General features: G+C 40.9%; 1 protein-coding gene across 1 annotated transcript; it reads left to right on the forward strand.

Annotated features, from left to right (window-relative positions):
* Nucleotides 1-5,265: 5,265 nt before the first annotated feature.
* disp2 (dispatched RND transporter family member 2) lies at nt 5,266-25,127 on the forward strand. Its single transcript, XM_084742417.1, has 10 exons — nt 5,266-5,778; nt 12,022-12,166; nt 12,354-12,622; nt 13,442-13,471; nt 13,598-13,721; nt 14,419-14,534; nt 15,731-15,846; nt 17,328-17,425; nt 17,674-17,832; nt 19,708-25,127. Exons 1-10 carry the CDS (start codon nt 5,684-5,686, stop codon nt 23,035-23,037), a joined length of 4,482 nt encoding a protein of 1,493 aa, XP_084598543.1. The 5' UTR covers nt 5,266-5,683; the 3' UTR covers nt 23,038-25,127.
* The last annotated feature ends 27 nt before the right edge of the window (nt 25,128-25,154 follow it).

Below are 25,154 nucleotides of genomic sequence, written 5' to 3' on the forward strand. Positions count from 1 at the left end.
CACTGTGTTTGTTCCACATCTCATCAGGCTGCACTGAAGCTGTAATCAAGTGCTTCCTTTTGCATCACTACTCACCGTACAGCAGAGTTCTGCCACAGGAAATTACCATGGCTGTCACCTTCACAGCAGCCAGAAGCCAAACCCCCTCTCCTCAGCCGCTCATTATATGTGGGTCTGGTATCCAGTTTGTGCCTGTCAGGCTCTGGGTACGTGTGTATTTGGGTGTTTTTCCTCGTGCATGTGTGTGGCAGGCTGTAAGTTAATCAGTGTCTGAAGTCAGCGAGGCATTAGCCATGTCAGCTGCAGCACAGGCTGTTCAGAAAACTCCATGCCAACCAGCAACACAGCAGGACTCTGTTGCACAGACACACTCGAGCATGAAGATCGTAAAGAAAGTCGAAGCTCAAAGGTCCACTTACTAGCAGCTTTTACTTGCATCATTTGAAGTTAAAGGATAAAGCATTTAAACTGCATTTACAAACTCTGAATCAGTCAGGTTAGACTTAAAGGAATAGTTCACCTCAGTATCAAAAATATACATTTTTCCTCTTACCTGTTGTGCTGTTTATCCATTTAGATTGTTTTGGTGTGATTTGCAGAGTTTTGGAGATTATAGAGATGGAGATGCCTGTGTAAGACACAAGTGTCTTTCTTGCTCCTGGTTTATTTGAAGTCCTCTCTTCAAATCCACCGTGGAAACTAAACACAGTGTTGACAAGACAATAAATATTCAACATGAAATAACACAAAGAGCATATGAAATAACATTTTACCAAGTACAGTACATCATGTTAGCGAGCTCAGTGGTGCTAACATTGCTGCTCAGCCAAGGAAGACACCATTAATGTTTAGAAAATGTTTCATAAGCCTGCCCTCTAATGGTCGACTAAACCATTAGTCAGTGAGAAGAGTTTTAGTCAACCAAGTTCAACTGTTAGCAACCCCATCAAACTCCATTTTGAGCTCATTATGTAACACTGTACTGCTGCAAACTGTGCTGTAGATACCCATAGCTAGTTAGCTGGGTTAGCGGTGCTATTAGACTGGGAAACAGCCTTTGAGACCGACGGTGGCCAGTTTGACAGAAGGGAATACAGTACCAAGGTGATTTACAACAGCTCCGACTGGACTCTGACTCCGGGGACAATAAAGACCCAGCAGGTTCAGGCAGAGGCAGGTGATATGAAGCAGTTGTTAAGCCAGTTTATAATGTAGCAAGTGACTTTGAAAGTATATATCATCTATTGTGTCTGCAAGTATTTGTTTTTGTGCAGTTGGAAGTTGGTTATTCCTGTGTTTTGAACAATAAAACTTGTGTGATATTATACTGCATTGAAATAAACCAAGGGTTCAGTTTCTTTGCTTGTTATTCTTACACATTCAGAATCATTAGCTTCAAAGCAATCAGCTTGCTTTGTGCCCCAAAATACATATATCTAAATAATTAAGTTAATATCATAAATGAAAAATCTTTTGTTGGGGGCAGCCCTAAATGTTTACATCCTGCACAGGCATCTTGTCCATGAGAAGGTGCATGCTTCCCTCTGCTCACTGATACGGTTGTTGGGTAGAAACAAAGTTGTTCCTACATGAAACTGCTCACAACAAGGTCTGTGGATTATCTTGAGTCATGATTTCTGGAAAGAGACATTAATGTTGAGTATGTCAAATATATTTAAGTCCCATAGTTCCATTATAGTCAAGAGAAGGCAGACATCTTTACTGCTGGTATCTCCAAAAGTTAGCAACTCACACTCAATCCAGAAATAAATCTAATAAATATGAATTTTTGATTTAGGATGGAAACTGCCCCTTTAATCATCCCATTCAATATGCATGGATCAGTTTTCAGCATCATAACTCACTGAAGCACCAACAGATATAAATGATGCTTCATTACTGAGATGAAAATAAAGATAAGCCCCTTCACTGTCTCTGCTTCTCATTTAAAACCATAAAACAGGACTTTTATCTCTCCCACTAAACTTTCTCACACCCTCCTCCTCCCGATCTCTGCCTTTCTTCCAATAAATCATTTCCTTTTCTTTTCCAAGGTGGCCCCTCAGACACGAGGGCCCAGCACCATGATTCATATTTATAACCAGAGCCAGACCAGCGGCCGCCTCATTAGCGGCGAGTCACACAGGTCTGCTGTGTCACACTTTCTCCTTTCTTTTGAGCCGGTTGGGTGGATTTGGCTGACTCTCGCTTCTCTTAACACTCAGTCCAAAGTCATGTTCTGTTTCCACGTCTTTCCTTTTTCCTCTTCTCTTCTCATCTCTTCTCTTAAACAGTATAGCAACTTCTCTGGCCTCTACAAATCAATATCAAAATTATGTAATTCTTAACTGAGCATAAAAACTGTGAACAATTCCCCTTTTGATCTCCCTATTGCACAATCCACATCCTAACCAGATCAAAGTCTGAAAATCATTAGTCTGAAACTCTTTATCCGCAGAAGAAAGTACATCTATTAAAGAGGATTTTCAGATACTACATCAAGATTTCTCTTTGGCCCCATTTTCTCCTGGTTAATCACTATATAATGACTGTGGTCTTAAAACACAAGTCAAGATAATAATATGATAAATTACTTCACATCTCAGCTTTCTAATAAGGCATCCTTTATAAAGGGTTCATAAGTGATTGTTTTATTAGTGGTTTGTCAATCATTTACAAATGCTTTTGTAAGAACAATGTTTGGGTTTATGAAAAATTCTCTTGTGCTATATGCAGTAATAATGGTAGTAATTCATTAAGCAATACTAACTGTTAAACTGCTTTTAGGCCCTTTACTTTGCTACTTAGCTGCATCTGCCACTTATACATTGTGGAAGAAGTACGAAGATCCTTGAGTACTTGAGTATAAGTTGAAATATGAAACTCCACTACTAGTACTCTGTTAAAAGTAAGTTTTAAAAAAGTACAACGTATACTTCAAAGTGTACTTTAAGTATCTCAAGTAAAAGCACTCATTATGCAGAATGGCTTCATTCACAGTGTTATATTACTGGGTGTGAATGCTGAGTCAACATTCATTGGGTTGAATGCTGAATAGGCATTCACAACCATATGTTCTTCTACAAAAAAAATTCAGCCGTATTTTTTGGCACCTAACAAGTTCCACATTTTATCACCACAGAAACATCATTTAAACATTAAAATATTCAGCTCAATTAGGACATGGTTGCTATCATTCAGATGCTGGATGTCTTTCTTATACTTTCCAAAATATTAATTGTTTTTGGTTAAATTTTCACATTCAAAGTAAATGACATAATGTTGAAAATTGACACATTTTCACAGTTTCAAGGTTTTTTCAGCTCCTAACTACTTATTCATGCTTTCATCGAGAAATGCTACTCGAACATCAAAGTATACCACACCTTTCACACATTTCAAATCCCATTAAAACTTTTCAAAATATTCAACTTTCTCTGAAGCTTATTTCTAATTGAAGCCAATTAGAAAACCCCTCATTCTCACACATCTTCAGCATCTTCATTTTAGCATCAGCCCTTCAACAAACATTTAACATATTCTACATCTCTCATAGATTCTCAGTGTTATTCAATCTTTTAACCCAGCAGTGCAGTTTAGCATTTCTGCACCCAGCATTCACACTTGTAGTTTCTTCAGAAATAGCCTTCTCTAGTTATACATTATATTATTCTGATAATATCACCAATGAATACATGTAAGAACATTTGTAGTTTCTTAAAATGGAGCCAGTTTTAGATGCTGTTTCGATCAGTAGTACAGTACTGGATCATTTCATATAAGCATATGGTTTTAATGGAAAAAGTAACAAGTAACTAAGAATGTAAAAAGTACAGTATTTACCTCTGAAATGTAGTGCAGTCAAAGTACAAAGTAGCATACAATGGAAATACTCTGGTACAAGTAGGGGAGACCAGGGGCAACTGTAACAGGGGGTAATTGTAAAACACACCCAATCAGAAACAAGCTAGAGTGATGACACTCTGCACATGCTCAGAAGGAACAGGAGCAGGATCATTTCACCTCTGCAGAACTTTTCAACAAAAAAAAATGAAAGTTACTTTTTGGATGTACAGTAATTTCCTTTCGCTGTCTAAAGTTTAGACAACTGCAAATTTAAAAATACAAACCTTTTATTTCTAGATTATTGGTTAGAAATGTACATGAACAAACTATGCTGTTGTTAGCTAACATACAAGATTTTATCATGAGTGCAAGATCAGAGGCAATTGTAACACCGTGTTACAGCCTAATGTAGGCACATTGTCTGTCTGACATACTTGACATACTACATACAGTCGCGGGGGGCTGGAGCCTATCCCAGCTGACACTGGGCGAGAGGCGGGGTTCACCCTGGACAAGTCGCCAGTTCATCGCAGGGCTGACACATAGACAGACAACCACTCACACTCACATTCACACCTACAGGCAATTTAGAGTCACCAATCAACCTAGCATGCATGTCTTTGGACTGGGATAGGAACCCGAGAACCCGGAGAGAACCCACGCAGACACGGGGAGAACATGCAAACTCCACACAGAAAGGCCCTGCCCCAGCCACCTGGGGGATTCGAACCTCAGGACCTTCTTGCTGTGAGGCGGGAGTACTAACCACTGCACCACCGTGCCGCCCGTGTGTAAAAATCTGTTTCATAATTAATCAACATTTTAGTGCTTTGGAGGCACAACAGTTGTAATGTCAGTAAATGTTAAATTAGAGAAAAAAAAACATTTGCCCAATTAAACATGATTTCTGATATAAGCTACACCCATCTCTGGTCTTCTATCCAAATACAGATATGGAGACAGATCATTTTGTTGGTAGAATAGATACAGATATGGATAATGACATCCCTGAGCACTTGTAGTTCATATATGACTTTATGTAATAAAGAAAATTCTAATTTGTGTAATTACCACTATTACTAAAAAATGCATTTGCACATAACAAAGGAAGGAATAGCTGGACAAACAATTAATAAACCTACAACAAACATCAAACCTTTTAGGCTCAACAGTTTCATCTTATTTGGTAATGAGGTAATCTAAAAGTAATGGACAGTAATAAATTACATTAATACTGTGATATTTGGATTACATTCTTTGACAGGTAATTAGTAATTGTATCAGAATACATTTTGAAAGTAATCCTCCCAAACCTGGGTATAGATGAAAATAGAGAAAATTGTAGATAATTGTGTTCAGCTGACTTCATCTCATCAGTCCTGACAGGGGTAAAACTGTTTGCAGCACATTTAGCACCAGCTGGAGGTCCCAATTAACTGATTGTTTTAATTGAACACATTATAACTGTCTGTGCACCTTCATAAGCGTACATTAAACAGCAGCTGTAGCTCCTGTCCGAGCCAATTAAGCAGCCACTGATGCACACTCTCCGTCACTTTGTGCTCCAGCACCGAGGCCGGTTGGACAGCGACCAGGCAGCGTCCTCAGCATCACCGCGGCTCCGCCAATCAGCGCGCAGCTCGGGGCAGATTAACCCCCACAGCCCCGGTGCTGCTCTGTAGTATCAGCCTGGGAAACAAGCCCGTACTGTACCTCTGATCCTCGTGGACTCTCGTCTGGGCAGATGGAGGCTGTTCCGTTTACCCGATTCAGAAATATCAGGAAATTCATGACTGCCTCTCTAAAAAATCAGCTTTGAAGCAGAACCAGGAGGGAGATGGAGGCTTGCTCGATAATAGGAGAAAGCACGGATGCGATAGTGATGGATGATTCTCCCACAGATGAAAGGGAAATTCAGGAGGCTTGCCAGAGGTGGGTTGTTTTTTTTCATGTCCGATATCTCTGCTGCTTAGTGTGTAACTTGATTACTGTAGAGAAATTAAATGAGATCTACAGTAGGAGACGTGAGTGTGTCTTTACCCTCCTGTGGTCGACGTGAGTATTGTTCAATCCAGCTGTGTTTTTGCTGTGGACAATAGGATTTATGTCCTGGATATGTTTTTTTTTTTTTTTTTTTTTTCACATTACACTACTATAACTGTCATTTCAACATTATTACACCATTTATTCCTGATTTTGTTACGGACTGTTTGTACTGCTGAAAGAGATGGTAATGTGCTGAAGTTACTTTTAACAATTTGTGTTGGGTAATCACAACATTTCCAGGTCACGTATCAATAGTTAATGCAAAAGATCACACTGTACATCAGTATTTTACAAGGTGATAAATAAGAGCTAGTGCTCTCAGTGCCTTCTTTGATTTAGCATTATGAAAACCCATTTCCACTAATGTGATGAAAAAATTACCCTGTAAGCCATTATAATGAGAAACGTAATCAAACTAATAAGAAATCTCAAAATAATGGGTAGGTATGTCAAAATTGAGTTAGTATATCAAAATAATGAGCTAGTGTATTAACACAATGGATAAGTATCTAAAAATAATGAGAAACTCTAAAAATAATGAGTTAGTATATGGAAAATAATAACTTGGTATCTCAGAATAATGACTTAGTACCTCATAAGGAAAGAGTTAATATATCAGAATGACGGCAAACTCTCTAAATAAGGAATTACTATGATAAATAATGAGGTATTACCTCAAATGAATCAGTAAATATTTCAAAATAATGAAGTATTCACTCAAAATAATGAGTTAGTTTCTCAAAAATAACGAGCTATTATCTCAGATGAGTGAATTACCATCTCAACATAATGAAATATTAGCTGAAAATGAGTTAATATCTGAAAATAATAAGTTAGTGTCTCAAAATAATGAGTTAGTATCTAAAAAATAGTGAGAAACTGAAAATAAGGGCTTAGATGCTATATATATAGTAGACATTTTGAGATATCTAGGCATTAGTTTGAGAAAGTTTCTCAGTATTTTGAGATACTGAGACATAACACACTAAATAGACTTCCATATGTCCCCATATAAACAAGCTTTTATGCTTTTATGACTTGCCTTTGAAGCATAATAGTGCATGCAGTAGCAGCACAACAGCACAGTCCCTCTGTCGCCGTTAAACTCCAGCTGACTTTTGTAAGATCTGTTCGGTGTCATCAGCCTCGGCTCTCTGGGTCACGGATGTCACCCTGTCACTCACTCTGCTGCTGCATATAAAAAAGGCCAAGGGGCTTCAAACATGACAGCGGAGCTGCAAACAGCTGAGGCCTGCTATCCTTTAGCTCAGCAACAGGCCATGTTTCGTCTCTCCGAGAAGGATCCTCTCTTGGTTTTCTTTTCCTATAGCTGGAAGGCAGACCCTCAAGAGTTCTTCCTCTGAATAACACCCCCGCAGAAAGCAGCTCCCTTTTGAGGAAGGTTAACAGTTGTCTCCTGCATACAGCCTGAGCTTTTGTCCTTTTTTCATGTGTGATTGGCGCTTTAGGAGATGTCTGAGGACATGACACTAACTGGCATCCAGAGAGTTGATGAAAGAGACGTGCTGTAGGGAGTGGGAAAGACAGAGGAGAGCTGACAGTCTTTAGCTTGTTAGATATTTTGTGATTCTCCCTGCTGGAGTAATTCTGATGCCTTACAGCGGTCCTTAAACACTGTTGTTACAGTCTGGATTAATGCTCATAACATTTACTTAGTTTTAATTAACTTAAAGTTAGTTTGGACCTCAGTAAGAAGGAAATAAAATGAACCTCAATTACATACCAAAGGAGGAGATTATGAAATCTAACACAGAATGTAAACAGTGAAAATTAGCTCCAGCTCAGCCAACTACAATAGTATACTCCCAGTGGCCATTTTGTCTCCATTGACTATCTTTACTTGCATTTAGCTGATAATGATTATGTACTGGTAAAAAAGAAATTTGGATTTGGTCCAGTAGATCACCTTAGCTGGGCTGCAATGGCTCTAACACAATCCTTGGTGGCTAATAAGTCTGTCAAAGCATGTCGACAAAAAATGCTTGTTTTTGCCAACACTAAAGGAAAGGATCCCACAGAGACAGACCTTTTCAAACGGGAAAGTGAAGCCGTTTTATATGACTCGATCCAAAGCCACCGGACTCCTTTGACAAAAACAGTCATTTAACCTCACAGAACAAGGGAGTTGTTGGTCTACCACTGCCTCAATCAATTTATTTGTGTTGCACAAGTCCCATAAGAAGCACAGGGCAGAAACAGAGATTAAGTTTATTCTTGTTAGAAAAGAGCCAGGGTCGTCTGGTTTGTGCAACTCCGGAGATGACTTAGAGGGTAATTCAGGTATTTATAAACTTGGGCCCTGTTTTATTTTTTTTTTTTTCATATTTTGAGATCATGAGATTACACGATGACGTGAGAATCCATCTTGCCAGGCTCTAAGCTATCCATTTGTGTCCGTACCAGATGTAGTGCAGCCAGTCAGCATCCATGGAGGGACTACTGGCAGCTAGAGGCGTGGTTTTAGATGCGCCAACAATGAGAAGTGTCCATGGAAACGATTTGTCTCGAGCAAACGATGGCGGCTCCTGAAGAGATTAGCATAGATACTGCGAAATCATCAACTATATCAGAACTGGAGAGTATTTCTTGAAAGAGGAGCAAAGAACGGCACTGAGGGCTTTTATCGATTCCAGGCGGCTTCAGGTTCGCTTCGGTGGGTTGATCAGATTGGTTGAAGGTTAGACATGTCAGATGGTTCATCCAATCACCTGCCAAGTGTTTTGTTTTTGTTTTGTGTCAGGTTAGTAAAAATAGGGACCAGGTTTAAAAATGCTAGAATTACCCTTTAAGACTTTTTAAAGCAGGACTAAGAGTATTTTTAGTGTGGTTATGAATATTTCATCCATCACCTCATATAGTCAGTTGTTATTTGGTACACCTAGCTGAAATTAAAACAGTCTAATACACTTCAGTGAAGGTTACAATTTGTGAAGGTTGAGTTTTTGATTAAACTGTTTTGAAGAGGTGTTGATTCATCTTTTGGGCCATTCTGGAGGCTGTAGATTGTGGTGCTGTTCTTATAATGCTTTATTCTGCAACGTTTCTAATATTTTATCGTCCTCATTTCTATGCCATCGCTGTTGTATTAGACTGCATTATTATACATACACAAGTGTAGATGGGTGTACCTGTACTCAAACTGGCAACTTACTTTATGTTACAAATAATGAGTGTGACCCTTTGTTTTACCTTCTACACACTTGATGATTCTCAGATTTATGATGTCAGTCCGACATCAGTGCACAATGCAACCGTCTTTTTTTATTCCTGGGTGTGGGGAATGACTCGGTGACACCTTCCTGGGTGTATTTTTGTATTCAGCCACTGAAATATTGATAAGCTCCACAAATTGCGCCCCTTGTGTGTGTGTGCGTGTGTTTTTGTGTGTGTGTGTGTGCTTTGAGAAACTACCAAAGATGAGTAATAGGCTTACATACTAATTATCCTGAACTCTGTAGTGAGGAGGCTGCCAGGCGCAGGTTACACAGTTACTAATGATTCAGTATATATTTGAACCTGCTGGAGTGAATCTGGATGGATGGAGTCTACAGTGCTGCACCAATAGAAACAGTGTTGACTTCCAGATACTTTTTATGAGTCTATTTACTCACTCACTCCAGAGCCTAAATAGGTTAAACTAGATGACAAACATTTGCTCTGTGACAAAGAGCTGCTGAGTACACTGAAGGCTATTTATTATTTAGATCATGTTACCGTTTTTATTGTAATACAAAGACAAAATACTGAGGTTCAGTTCCACCATTAATCAGCTCCACAATCCCTCTGCTACTGCAAACCACCAATTCAACACACTACTCATCATCTGTGCACCTTATTATGGGTTGCAAATAAAACTGTGTGAGGTCATTTAGGCTCTGTTGACTTACTCCGTTGCCGTGGTGACAAGACAGGAAGTGCGGTTGCATCCAGTCTACTGTGGAAAAACAAGCATGTGGTAGACGAGACTGTACAGACCTCATGGCCCCTTTACTGAGACACAACTGGAGCAGTACTCAGTGGTTCAGTTTGTTTATTTACTCTCTAGACTTTCAGACCTCTGCATTCAATCCTGGAAATAGGTTAAATGAAAATGAAATAAATGATCCTATCTGACTGAAAAGCAGGACTGTGATCAGATTTAACCCCTAAAAAATATTATGAGTAAATGAATAAAAATGAGTACAGATTACATAAATAAATACTTTAAACAGGACATGTTGGTGTGCGGATCTCTCTCTATATATGCAGGCATTTTTGTGATCAGCACCAATCCCATGTGCGTGTCTTTTTCGTTATTTTTTCATACTCTTGCTGCCATGTCAGCAAAGGGTACTCCACCATAACAACGGTCACCTGACTATTGTTACCATGATGATGAAGGTCACCTGATTGAGATCATCAGATGTTTGCATGTCAACATACAGTAAGAAAGTTTATTGAAGGAAAAAAAACTCCAGGGACAGTTTGTATTTTCAGAACAGCAGGCTTTCGGGGCAATGGGTGATTGTTTTCGGGATAATATGTCAGACATCTGGGCTTTTGGTCCAGTGGGACATTTTTTGGACTACTAGGCTTTAAGAATACTGGGCTGTCAGAACAATGGACAGTCCTCTAATGTTTAATATGCTCATCATCTTAGTTTAGTGTGTGTTAGCATGTTAATAGTTGCTTAGTAGCACTGAAAACTAAAGTAAAGCTGAGACCAAAATTAATGTTGTTAGTTTTGCATGTATTTTATTCATAAGCCAAAGTACAGTACAACTAAGTACAACTACAAATGTCAATAATCACCAAAGTTATCACAGTTCATCCTGTGAGGAACATTAATGTTTGTACCAACTTTTATTGCAATTCATCCAATTATTGTTGAGACTTTTCACAAAAAAACACAAACACCAACATCATGGTTGTGTGAGTGTAAAAGCCAGGAATCACCAAAGTCAGTAGGATTCAGAGATGATGAGAGAGATGAGATTCACAAATTTGATTAATTTTGTGAGGTTTGTGACTGTACTTGGACTTGAGTGTCCTTCTCCCAAGCCCAAAGATGACATCATTCCCCAGATCTACATTGTTTGGGCCTGTCTGATAGCATCCAATCAAGTTGCAAGAGAGAGGAACAGACATTATGTTACTGAACTATGAGTTAGTGAACAAAAAAACATGTGCAGTATGCAGAAAGATACAGTACCTTCCAACTTAGTTTGACATTTGAATTTGTTAAGATTGCATAACATTCGGTGAAGAGAGCATTATGACTTGTTTAGGACTTGGGACTGCAAAAACTTGAGACGTACTTGTAACTGGCAAAACAATGTCTTGGTCCCTCCTCTGTCAGGATTCGTCTACTGGGAACCAATAACGTCTGAGTTTCATGTTGACCTATCAAATAGTTTTATTTTAATCTGAACTAACATCGCCATCCCCAGAGCAACTTAAAATTGCTAATCAAGTTTCATAAAGTGAGCCTGCATCATTTACTGCAGGAATGAGAAATGAATACATTACAAACGCAGACGGGAGAGTCAGACCATTACAGGCGTCACTCCAGGGTTCTCCTGGCTGCCGTCATTACCCATGAGTCCTCACTCACTCTCATGTTATCTATCCTCGACAGCCACCCACCTCTCTCATAATGGGGTCTGTGACACGATGTGAAAACAGTCTCTCACTCTCTCTCATACCCTCCTCCTTTCCTTTTTAATTGGGCCTCCGTACTTCCAGTAGCCACGGCGTGTTACCCAGAAATCCATTCTTTACCTCATTAGTTCTGCTGGCCCACTCGACTCTTCGCTGAATATGAGTTGAAGCCAAGGAAAGAACGCAGTGAAGAAAACTGAGATGTCAATCAATGAACGTGTGGTGGGAGAAACAGATTGTTATGCCTAAGTTTTCTAAACATTCCCGTCCGGATATTTGCACTGTTTCACAGACTGAACTTTTGTACCTTCTACTTAAAAAAAAGCTTTGTTGCCTCTTTCTCTCCTGAATATCTGTCAATCATTTCTTCTCTCCTGCAACAATATTTTCATAATTTCCCTCTCTTCATCTTTTCACACCCTTTCTCCCATCTTTTGCTGCTCCTGTCTGTCTTTTTCTTCTCCTCAGTGAGATCCCGGCGCTGTCTCTGTGCCCTCCTGACAGCGACTGTGGCACTGAGGCCCAGTTGACAGTCATCCAGTCTGAAGGGGAGCTGTGTGACAGCTGCAGCAACCTCGGCAGACCCTCTTCCTCCTGCCAGCTTTATCACCAAGTAAGTCTGAGCACCGACTGTACTGTGTGCTGTTTAGGAGAGATATTTGGAGACCCATTAAAACAGAGTCAGAATGTCTCAAAAGATTCGAAATAGATCCAGTATTTGGGAGGCAGCAGCAAAAATAGTCAGTGTGTCATTGGAAAGACAGAATCTTTTATGTCTATGTCCTTTTTTTCTTCTCGAGGTCCCTCAGGGCCCTCAAGCTGAGGCCTACGATTCCCGAAAATGTCCCCACTGCAGCCATTACGGGCCAATCAAAGCAAACACCTGCCACGACTGTCATTCAAACACAACAGGTCCTCATGCTGAAGGAGGTGTGGCGGCGAAAGTGGGACACAGTTGTAGTTCTGCCCATCAGACGTCTTGTCACGGCACGGTGAGATGTCATTGGCTGCACGGGTCGAATGAAAGCGGGGCGCAGAAACCGGCACAGCGACACGTGGTGACAGTAAGGTCAGTTTTTAAAGAAATAGTTTCGAAAATACTATGAAAATATGTACAAAGCTAATTGTGAAACGTGAAACAACTAACTTAATGATGAAAAGGCACTCTAATATGATTTTGTGAGGTTGGAGGTGTAACATCACTGTAGGGGTGACAGGAAGTAAACAAGATTTATTTAGTAGATTACCTTATTTTTCTCAGGCTCATTATTTAGAATCGATAATTTAATTAATTGTAATTACATTGTTCATGCTGTATTCTGGTCTTTAAGTTAAATTTGTAACTACATAATATGGCGCACCTTATATGCAGGTAATGTGAGTTACGATTAAGATTGGCGGAGTTATATTTAAGATGTAAAATGCCACTATTGTTGTCGGTATTCAGTTGTCCTACATTTTCATTTGGACATTAAAGTGGATCGGGTTACACAGACAAAGATGTCCCTGTGCTCTTGCGCAGCCCTTCAATAGTTTAAAGTAGTAACAAGTTTAAAGTTAAGACAGAGAGAGAGCCCTGACTTATAATATGTGTGCCACACTACATTGTACAAGTAGAGAACAGGTGCTGGCAAGTATATTTTTTACTTTTGGACAGAGTTTCCCCTGGTTTCCAGTCTCTGTGCTAAGCTAAGATAACTGATCACTTGCTGCAGCTTCACATTTAACAGATATGAGAGCAGTATCATCTCTTATGTAACTCTCGACAAGAAAACTAATAAGAGAATTTCTCAAACTGTTAAATTGTCCCTTTAAGGGCCGTTTGCGTTGCAGCCTTCTCAAATTTGTGTTGAGTCATTCTTATAATGATGTTTTCAATTATTCACAGGGATGGGGGTCTCTACTGCATCCTTAGAAAGTAAGTGCTGAAACCAATTTTCCCTTTAAAACCCAGAGGATTGGCTAATCATAGTAATTATTTTTACCTCCATGTCACTGACAGCTCCTTCTTCTTCTTCTTCTTCTGTGGTTTTCTACTTGGCAGTTATTCCCAGGTGATAGTGGACTATCCGTTAGCAGTGTTGGTGGGTTGTGCCATGCTGCTGCTGGGATGCTCACTGGCCGGACTCTTCATTGGTCCACTGCCAGACTTCTCTGACCCGCTGCTGGTGAGTCTCAAACACACACACACACACACACACACACACACACACACACACACACACACACAGTCATACACACATAAAAAAAAAAAAGCAATGAGTGTGTAAAATTTAATCCTGAGGTGTCCTGTGGTGCAGCACACGTATCTCTGCTCTCACCCTTCTGTCAGGTCTATAATACAACCCCCCCTCACCACCTCAGGCTGAGTGTTAATTACTGTTTCCCTAAAGGCTCATGATCTCTCCATTTACTTCAGTCATATCACATTCATTGAACCGCACTGAATTAAATCATGCTCACTGTCATCTTAATTAATCTTAATTTTTACCTTTTATATGCATGCTTTCAGGATAAACACTGATTAAGACATAATTCTGCTAATGCAACATGTGAATCACAACAATGCATCATTAATGATGAATCCAAAAAGATTTCAAAAGAACGGCTTCACAAGTGTTTCTGCTGTATGAGTGTGTGGTTCTTCACATCAAACACTCATCTACCAAACAAGCTCATTCTCTGTGTTTTTATGTGGAGGTTCAGACAACATTATAGGGTGCTCATGATGCTAATTCATTCAGAAAGCTGCTGCAGTGCGTCGATGTCGATGTCCACACAGTGTCTGAAGCTTTGATGTCTGTTTGTGTGACTGTGTGTGTGTGTGTGTGTGTGTGTGTGTGTGTGTGTGTGCTCTTTCTTCAGGGCTTTGAGCCACGGGGAACATACATCGGAGTTCGCCAGTCCAGCTTGGCCGAGCTGCAGGAGAACACAGGCCCAGGGAAAACTCTGTCTCCTTTACCACAGCAGCTTAGTAAAAGGTCAGCAGAATATTGACATAAGAACACATTAATTAAGTAGTATGTAAAGTCAGTAACATTTTGTTTGAATAAATTATACCACTGGAGCTATTCTAATTAATGTTTTTCTATTAATAATGATCAAATGTATAACGCAAACTAAGAATTATCACCTGACTCTGCATCGTGCAATGCCCCAGTTCCCTGTTCAGAGCAGGCTGATTGCTCAGCCTCTGGCATCACTGCTTGCAGCTTTCGTGAGAACTGCTCATCCGAACAGCATCACACACGACACTGTGCTTCCTTAGGTCCACTGCAGTGATATAGTTGTGTCTCCTAGCAAACTTCTTATTGAATGGTGATGCACAAGACATAATGAAAGATGGGCATTTCAAGCGAAAATGGCATTCAACTTAAAGTAGTAGCAAGCATGAGATAATCAGCAATGACAACAGCCAGCTTTTTGGGACCAGGTTATGTTCAGGAACAAAAGTGTTTATTCCAAAATGGTAAACTTACAAGACTTTACTGCAATGTAAAATCTCCACTCTCTGCTCTTTTTGTCCTCATCTGTTCTTGAATGTACTGTGGCGAGCATGTAGACTACACAGCGTGTACTTCTGTGGGTGGTAACACACCTCTTATAAATATGTCTCATAGATCTCAAGAGCTTGGACTCAACACTGCTCTTCCTTGCATCCTCAGCAGTACACGTCCAGTGCGAAGCTGATCGGATGAACAGTTGTTGAGAAAATGGAAGGACAGACAGACAGAGACTCCTTCCATTTTAGTTTGTAGATTGTTTTGGTTCCGCAAACTTTACTGGTCTGATTCACTCTCACTGCCCTCATCACAGGTCTGATAAAACCGCTGTACACTACACACACAACGCCAAACAAAGTTAGCAACCGGTTGGTGGATAAAGTGGAGCATTTACAGCAAAGGGACACATATTTCCCTCAGGGGACGGTGGAGAACTCCAAATGAATAATGATATTGCTTTGTAACTGCTGGAGGTATAATAAGCAACGTAAAGGGAGATGATATGTCAGTGTTGTGTTAATAATCTAGTTGCAAGTGGCCAATGAAACATTTTTCTCTCTGTATTAAAACGATTTAATTGTGAGACGTATCACTTTCATCAGCTTTGGAAACAGATGTATGTGTTTACTGAGGATGGAAAAAAGTGCATATTTGTGTGTATCTGTCTGTGCTAGTTTTGGGGGAGCTGCCAGCGGGGACGACAGCGGCAGCCAGGACTCCTCCAGGCTTCGTATCAAGAGGATGCTGGCCAGAGACTCATCTCCAGAGACCTTCCTCTGCGATGCTCCAGGTGGGTCAAACCTGATCAGTTCATCCCCGTCGATAAAATTCATTGTCGATAAATAAATCCTTCAAAATTCTGCCACACTGTTTTTAGTAACAATAAAAATATAAACCACATCAAAACAACAATCACAAGCCAAAGTGACTCTTTCTAAGGCCCGCCATTTTTCACTCTGTAATTTATTTACTTACTTAGTTATATATTTCTGCCCAACAGCAACCTTATATATAGTCACATCTTAAATTGATTAATTTAAAACAGTAGCTAACTAGCTAGCTAACAATTTGTGTATATTAGCTAGCTAGTTAGTTAGCTTGTGTTTTGCTAACCTTAGCTATTAGATGTAACTTGCTAGCAGCTGGATAATGATGCACATATCTGGCAAACGATTGTACAAGGTAAGCTAGCTAGTTAGCTAATGTCAACCAGCTTGTGATCACCTTCAATTTTTTCTTTTCAACATAGGTGAACCTAGCACATAGCATATCCAAGCAAAGGAAACAGGAAAGGAGAACGCTGACTGAGGCTCTGCCGGGTACCAAGCTTGCTCAGCCGTTATTGGAGCACAGAGTGAAAAGGGGTGGGACTTTGGATGGGTCAGTTGTAGGGTGTGTATGAAATCAGCCACTAAATCATACAGAGTTCACCAATTTTGTAGCGCTGTCTGCATTGTCAACCAAGCAACCAACTAACCAAGCACTATATCCCATCATCCACTGCACTTAAAGGCAGTGACACAATTAACTGTGCAGAGAGTTGTTTCTGAAAGGGTTTCTTCTTCACTATATAGAGAATCCTCTCCATAAAAATCTCTACATGGTGAACGAGGAGTACTGAATGTGTGAATAACTTCAGACACTTTTTTTTGTGTCACGTTTACAAAAGTAGAGAAGAAGAATATGTGCTGGCTCCAGCATATACTCAGCGGAGCAGACGCTGGGAAAAAAAAAATAAGTGGAAATATTATTTTAAAAATGTAAATGTGATATGTGCCTGTTCAGCAGCTGGGAAACTTCAACAACTATGTAAATACTGTGAGCTGAAGGCAAAGCCATCCAGCCTGTGAGGGAGTAATCAGCACTCACAGCAAACTAATGAAGACAGTGACAGCTTATTGGTTAAATGCTAATTTACAGAAAAAAATAGTGAGATGTGTGAGAAGATGTGAATAAAAGCTTTTGTTGTAACTTCAAAGAGTTTTTCCAGATTTTCTTCTTTAAGCTCTACTTTGAAATAGTGTGTTGGTAGATCAAAGACTTATAAATACACGGAAAGCTCCCTAAATGGATTTATTAGCAACTCCTCAAGCCTTGAGGTTTTCATTTTATGAAGCCTAATTTTTATTCAACACAGACAGCTGGATACAACACACAAGAAATTTGTTGTTAGCAGATTTTCCCTGCATTTATACCCGTCTTAACGAGTGCTGATTCACTGCTGGTCATCTTGTTCCTGTATGTTGAAACCATCTGTCTCTGTCCGTGCAGGCGAGCATTTGGCTCAGTTGGTGTTTCGATCAGAAAACTCGGCCAGTCTGTGGAGTCTGAAGGCCATCCACGCCATGTGTGAGATGGAGCAATCCAGGGTTCGCTCTGATCTACTCAGCTCTCCATCATCTCATTCTTCTGTCTTTCTACTTTCTTCATCTCTTCTGTCAGATCTCACTCTTTCTCTTTGATGTCCTGAGACCTTTACTCACATTTAAATCCTCTACTGAAATTAAAAACGCTACTATATGTGCATTGCCTCATCTCAAATGAATTCATTTTTTGTCAATTTGTTGCAAAACTGGGCATGTGTTCAAAAAAAATCCTTTTCTCTCGTCTGATACAGATTCGTTCCCAGGCTCAGTTCCAGGATCTGTGCCAGCAGCATTCGAGAGGGGAGGCTGAAGGAACCTCCAGAAGCGGCTGTTGTCCAAGCTGGTCTCTGGGGAATTACTTGGCTGTTCTCACTAATGCCTCCTGCTGTCTCAGTCTCACCTCACACCAGGTACTGAGACTTTCTTCACATTTTAGAAACTACCATACAAACAAATTACTATATAAACTGCAATTATAAACACAAAGTACATTGCAATAGCCCATTTTGGACTGATAAGAAAGTTAACTGTCCATGTTATTTAAGGTGAAAAATCAAATAATTAAACAAATTTAACCCTGAAAGTTCAATTTGGACCATGGAAATAGTAGTTTTATAAAATAATCTCAACTTTTCTGTAACAGTGTCTCACAGTTTTCTTTCACAGATGGAGTTTACGCATAAAAAAAAGCTGATAAGAGGACTTTAAGATATTAAGATTGCTCAAATATGTTTTTATAATTCTTGTTATTAACTAAATAAACACAGACTATGTGAAGTAAAATTGAAGATTTTACATAATGCTAATAACAAATGAATAAGACTACAGAGGTTGTCTGGGACATTAAACGTCACCACACTGAACACTCGTCACTTTCTGGTGTTGATATGAAGTCATGTGACTGTGGTGTAGTTTGATTAAAGCCTGATGTTAGCCTTTTTGATTGCATTTATGCATCAAAAATCAGAACAGTTGTGCTCTTTTATATCAAGCATCAAAAACTTGTGTCTGCCACAGAGCTAATTTTCTGCAGTAATCCAAAATCCAATGAAAAAATTTGTGGAGGGAACTCCCAGGTTGGCCTACAAAACTACAGCATCCCTGCAGCACCGTATAGTTCAACATGTAGGGGAAATACACTTAGTGGCTTTCTTGTCAAGAGTTAGATGAGAAGGCTTATATTACTCATGTGTCTGTACAGTAAACATGAAGCCACAGCCCGCAGCTTAGTTTAGCACAAAGACTGGAAACAAGGGGAAACATCGAGCCTGTCTCCGACCAAAGGTAACAAAATCAGATTACTAGCACCATTACAGCTCGCAAATTATCATGTTATATCTCGTTTGTGTAATCTGCACAAAAATCTGTGCAAAAACGTAAATTCAGTGTTTTATGGTTGGTTATGTGTAGACTTATTTCTTTGAGTTGCGTCTAGAGGGAAACCCTCTAAAGCTGCGAAACTCTCGTGCAGGGGCACTTCAGCACAGTGATGCTTGACTCAGCAATGGCAGATATACCATGAGATGCTCCTGGAGATGCTTCTCTAACTAAGTTTTAAGTCTCTGCAGTCGCACAAGGTCAACCCCAAGACTAATTTTATTACCTTATATATATCTTTGTCTGTGACTGAGTAACTTCAAAGTACTTTACATATGTATTCTAAACACTCAGCATCTTCTTAAACTATAAATGTATAATGAAATGCTAGTTGAAGTCCTTTATGCTGCTTGTAAAACAAAAAATATGTAAATGGATGAATAAATGTCACATAATACAAAGTTCATATATTTATCATTTTATAATGCAGGGTTCTATAACAAAATGTTAGTCTACTACCTTCATGCTACTCACAAAACACAAATTATGTAAATAATTTGTGGTGTGCGTACAGCCTGGTGGGAGGCACCCTCTATGAAGAAACAGTAAGTATAAATCTTTCAAGTGCAGAAAATCTCACAAATCTAGAGTTCCCTTCTAGACATGACCATTTCTTGGCTGGGAGTAGCGACTTCCTGGAAACTCCACTGGTTGCCTGGCAACTGGTCCCAGCCAATTAATAATCTGGCACATCAGTCCCTGTAAAATGGCACATTGTCATACAGACATCAGAGGGATAACAATCTTCTCGTCGAACTTTCTGCCAGGAATCACATAAATGTCCAAAACTTTTCCTTCAACTTGAAGTTGATAATGTAGGAAAAGTGGGGTACAAAAGATGATAATGTAATCTACAACACTACACTATAACACAACTGAATATATTCATTTTCTCTCTTTCACAACAGGTGTCTGAGTCTCTGAACCTTCTCCGGAAATGTGCTCCGTACTATCATGAAGGACATCTGGTGGAAGCCTGTGTGGAAAGACCCAAACATGGCGGCTGCTCCTCTGTCCCGTCCCGTTGTAAACAATCCCGCGTTGTGTTCCAGATCCTGCACTTCCTGGTTGATAAAGACTTTCTCGGCCCACAGACTGTTGAATATCAGATCCCTACACTGAAGTACAGCCTTCTGTTCCTACCTGTGGACAAGGGAGAGCACATGATGGAGATGTACATGCACAGTCTCGAGGGCAGGGACCTAACGCACAACAACACGACCATCACTGGCATGGACTTCGGCATCAAGCAGACACTGTTCAAGTACTACCTAGCGAGAGATTCAGTCTACCCCGTCCTGGCTGTTGTTTCTCTTCTCTTCACGATGGCACTTTATCTCCAGTCTCTCTTCATAGTAGCATTATCTGCAATAGCAATTACCGGCTCCCTCCTGACTGCTTATTTCTTCTACAAAGTAGCATTTCGCCTGACTTTCTTCCCCCTGGTCAATCTCACAGCGGCTCTCATTCTCCTGGGAAGCTGCTCCAATCAGGTTTTCATCTTTGCTGATTTCTGGAATCTGCAGCTCTCCCAGAATCCCTCAGCCTCCCTGGAGAAGAGAGTAAACAGAGCCTTGCAGGAAGTGGGCTATTTGATTTTTGCGTCAGGGTTGACCTCCAGCGCAGCATTTTTCTCCGGTTATCTCAGCAGCATCACAGCAATCAGATGTTTCTCTGTTTATCTGGGAACCGCCTCATTTATCAGCTCGATCTTGGCGTTGGTGTGGCTGCCTTGCTCTTTCATTCTCCGTGAGCGATACACAGAGGCGTCCTCTGCATCTGTGGCGGTGCAGGGGTGGAAACCATGCTGCTCCAAAAACACTGGCGGCGGCTTCTGGGATACAAGCTCGCGCAAGCGATGCCTCTTCACTCTCGGGCAGAAACTGAGAGAATTAAAAAGAGGTCTCACAGACACTTCCAACTTATTATTTATGAAAATCCTGCCTTGTGGTGTGGTGAAGTTTAGGTACATCTGGGTGTGCTGGTTTGCAGTGCTTGCTGCTGGGGGCACGTATATGTCCTGCATCGACCCAGGCATGAAGCTTCCCACCTTGGACAGCAGAGTCACCCAGCTTTTCCGCTCCAGCCACCCCTTTGAAAGATACGATGCAGAGTATCGTCACATGTTCATGTTTGAGAGACAGAGGAATGGAGAGGACAAACCTGTCACATTGATGCTCGTTTGGGGTGTCAAACCAACTGATAATGGCGATCACTTTAACCCCAAGAGCAACAGCTCTTTGGTTCTAGACCCAGACTTTAACATGAGCCGACCAGACGCTCAGGTTTGGCTGAGGGACTTATGTGGACGGGTTCAGAACCAAAGCTTTTACTCCCCTCCATTGCCTGAGGATAAAGACATGACAGACAATATCTGTCTTGTGGAGCAGCTAATACGCTGGGTATCTGTCCGACGGTGCTCAGAGAGTGATGACTCCCTCCATTTTTGCTGTAATGACATCCCTTTCCCCTACCCTCCCAGTGTTTTTGAGAACTGCCTCAGTATGATGCTGGCGGAGAGGTATGCCGAGGGCCATCTGGCCCACAGTGGAGGCCTGTACTTCCAGCCAGATGGCAGGGTCACGGCCCTCGTGTTGGCATTCAAAACCACATACCTCTACAGCTTCAACTTCAGCAGAACCAGTCTTTTCTACAGAGAAATCCTCACATGGTTCAACAGAGAAATATCAGGAGCGCCGCAAGGGCTGGAGAACGGCTGGTTCATCAGTCATCTGTCTCTTTTCGACCTACAGCAGTCTTTGAGCTCAGAGACTCTGGTCGTAGCTGGGTTCTCAGTAGCTCTCACATTTGCTTTGCTTCTCTTAACTACCTGGAATATTCCACTGAGCATATATGGGACTGCAGCCATAGGAGGGAGTGTTTTTGTCACCGTCGGCCTCCTCGTTCTTCTTGAATGGCAGCTAAGCGGCATCGAGGCTCTGTTCATATCATCAGCAGCTGGGCTGTCTGTTGACTTTGTTGCTAACTACTGTATATCTTACAGCTTGGCTCCTCATTCAGACAGAATCGGGAAAGTAGCACACTCCACTAAAAGGATGGGCTGTCCTGTAGCAATAGTTTCTGGTGCGTTTTTCTCCATGGGGATCATCATGTTACCTGCCACGGCCCTGCTGTTCAGAAAACTGGGGATTTTCCTGTTTTTGGTAAAATGTGTAGCATGTGGATTTGCAACCTTCTTTTTCCAGTCCCTCTGCTGCTTTTTTGGACCCCAGAAAAACTGCGGGAAGATCACGCTGCCGTGCTTTTCAGATCACACCGATGGCACGCTGTCCTCGTGCTCGGCAGCAGACCCTGGGTCTTCATCAGCCTTGGCTGCTGCTAACGGGGCCTTTGGCAGATCTCGAGTGAGGAGGAGTTATGACAAAGAGGCAGGTGGCTATCTCTACCCCAACCACCAGCGTCAGCAAAGACAGAAACAGACTGGGGCAGGAGGAGGAGGCGGGGGCCTGGGCCCGGAGCAGTACGAGCTGCAGCCGTTGGCCTATCGACTGAGTGACAGCTTTGAAAACAGCACCTGCACCAGTAAGTTGTCCAACCGACCCTCTGTGCTGTCCGATGAGATCGAGTACTGCGGAAAAGATGTAGGCATGGACGGGGACAACGAGGAAATGTGCAGCCATCAACATAAGATCTGCCAAGCACCTCCAGCCCTCCAGACTTCATCTCCGTACAAAGAAAACACCCTACGGCCTGTAGAAGATGTAGCTAAAGACAAGCTGCTGTGTAAAACCTGCAGAGGTCAGGCTGGTGGGGTGAAGCATTGGAGCAATACATCATTCTCCTCATCTTCCAGCTTAGAGGAGACCATCATCAGCCACACACTGGAGACCATCGACCAGCCGTCTCCCTGCAAAGAGGAACAAACCACAGAGGAGAGTCTCCATCGCCATCGTCACTCCAATAAAGGGCACCTCTCCTCCCAGTCTCAGAGCTCATGCGAGGGCCTGGAGGACTCTAATGAAACGTGCCTGAGTGATATTGAACCGGGGCCTTCCAGCACGCAGCACAACGAAGGAGAAGACGAGGTTCAGCTACAGCCAGGACATCTAAACGGGAAGAGAGACACACTTCGTCTCTCACTGAAAGAAACTGTTTATGAGAGTTGCAATAAAGGTCGCACCAGTCAGAGCGAAGAAGTTGTCATCATACCCAACAGTAAACCAGACCTGCCAGATGTTTGGATAAAGAGAGATGGACAACGGGAGGATACCTGTTAAGTGAAGTTGGTGGAATCTTTGCAAACACTGTGCATTAAAAAAAAGGAATCACTGAACTTACAAAGGCAAATAGAAACTACAAAAGGAGCAATCAATGTGACTTTTGTACCGTAGTCAAAGGAAATATAAGCCAACTGCAAATGTAACATGTGACAGCATTGTTGTCTAATGTTGCTGCTAAGGTTGTTACAGTGTGTGAATGAGGTCAGAGCATGAGTGTCTCTTCAGCCAAAGGTCAAATCAAAGCATGACTTGTTCAGTTCACCCCGGCATTTGCAGACAGACAGCAGTGAAAGATGAAGCCTAATTTTCAGCCACAACCTTACACCAATATCACACTTGAAAGCCAGAGTTTGTTGTCTACACAAAAATAATCAAGTGCTGCAGAATTTACTTTGTGCCTGGAACGTTTTATCACCTGCACAGACTGGGTTATAACAACAGCCGATGGCCTTTCTTCATGCTGGAATTGACCTTAATGAGCCATATACATTCATGGACTTCTGGATATTAAAAGACAAATGTGATTTGCAGAGAAAGAGCTGCTTTGAGTAGCAAACAGCTGTCACTTAACAGACTTTACAGTCAGTTGGTTTTGCATTTTGTGGCGATAAAATGTACAGTATGTCCTCTGTGACCATGATGTAGAAAACCAGGGGCCTCATTACAGAAAATTCTTATGTCTGAAATCCTATTTCTTGTCAGTTTAGGATGCCATTTAGGATATTTGGTATTACAGAAACGTTTCCTAAATGCATTTAGAAAAAATTGGAGGAGAATCACTGAGTTTGCCTTTGATTTTGATTATTGAAAGCTCATTTCTATCGATTTTCCATTTAATATTGAAATTGTGACTCTCCCTACTACTCAAAACATATAATGGCACTTTATATTTCTTGGACCATATATTAATGGATATGTATTGACTGCCAAGATGGTTAATTTATCAGTGTGCTGATTGATGGGATTTCCTTTTCCTCCACCAACACATTTAATACCTCTGACCCATAAAAACCTAAGTTTAACACCCATTTTTTTAACTTGTCCATTATAGTGACAAGTGAGACAGCCGTTGCCAAGGACACAGGCAGTCTTCTGAGTTTAGGAAGTGCTTCTGTAATATGAAGACAAGATTTTTTCAGTCCTTGAAATTTAAGGGAGGACAAGCAGTTAGGATTTTTTTTCTGTCACGAGGCCCCAGAAACCTAAAGTTAATACTGTGTTATTTGTAGTGTCATGGCTTGTTTGCATTTAGTGTTTCACTGTCAAATTAAAAGTCATGTTGATTCCAGTGTCAGTGCCAAAAAATGTAATGTTTACTTACTGTACAAGAAGGCAAAAAAGGTTTTTAATAGATATCTCTATATGCAGGTTTTTAATTAAGGTGCATACTATTCCAGGATCTGTGGATGTCAGTGTATGCCTTAGCCTTTGAAAAGACGTGATTTATTTCTGAGGAAGTAGTTGTACTGTCACATGCCACTGCTTCAGCAGCTCACTATTTGTATATAGACCTTGCTGCAGCACTGTTCAGAGAAACTTTAACAGATTATCTAACAGAGAGCCTTTATCTGCACCCCATCCCACAGATGAGATGTCTCATCGGCTGATTTTATGTGTCTCAGTAACATTTAAATAACAGTATTTATTGACATGAACAGCATGTGCCAAATGTCTTTCAACAGGTTGTTTCATACACTGAAACAACTGAAACTGTGCGTGTTTGTGCAGAGGATGTGTCCTTTAAATAAGTAAAAGATGTGTCTATGTAGTGATGGTGGTTCAGACCTGGACAACTAGAGACTTCACTTGTCAAATGTGCCTATGAGCAGCGTTTTTTTTTTTCCCAGCTTTCTCTTTGTAAGAAGTGTTTGCTTTTGACATCTTGACTGTATGATCACTATTCTTCAACGAGCCTTCACTTTACATCACTCAGCAGAAAAACCTGCCTTAGAGACAAATGAAACTCATCACAGGCTTTCTGTGGACAGGAGAAACTAAAAAGGTCACCACCACCCCTATGTAAAGGTGTTAATGTTGTTAATTTTTCACAAAACTGAAATAAAATGAAACATTTATTTTCCTGCAGAGTTTTGGCTTTTAATTTATTTCAAATC

This window comes from Lutjanus erythropterus, chromosome 18, assembly GCF_056507025.1.
Source record: "Lutjanus erythropterus isolate fLutEry1 chromosome 18, fLutEry1.hap2, whole genome shotgun sequence".
In the NCBI taxonomy this organism is placed as follows: Eukaryota; Metazoa; Chordata; class Actinopteri; order Lutjaniformes; family Lutjanidae; genus Lutjanus; species Lutjanus erythropterus.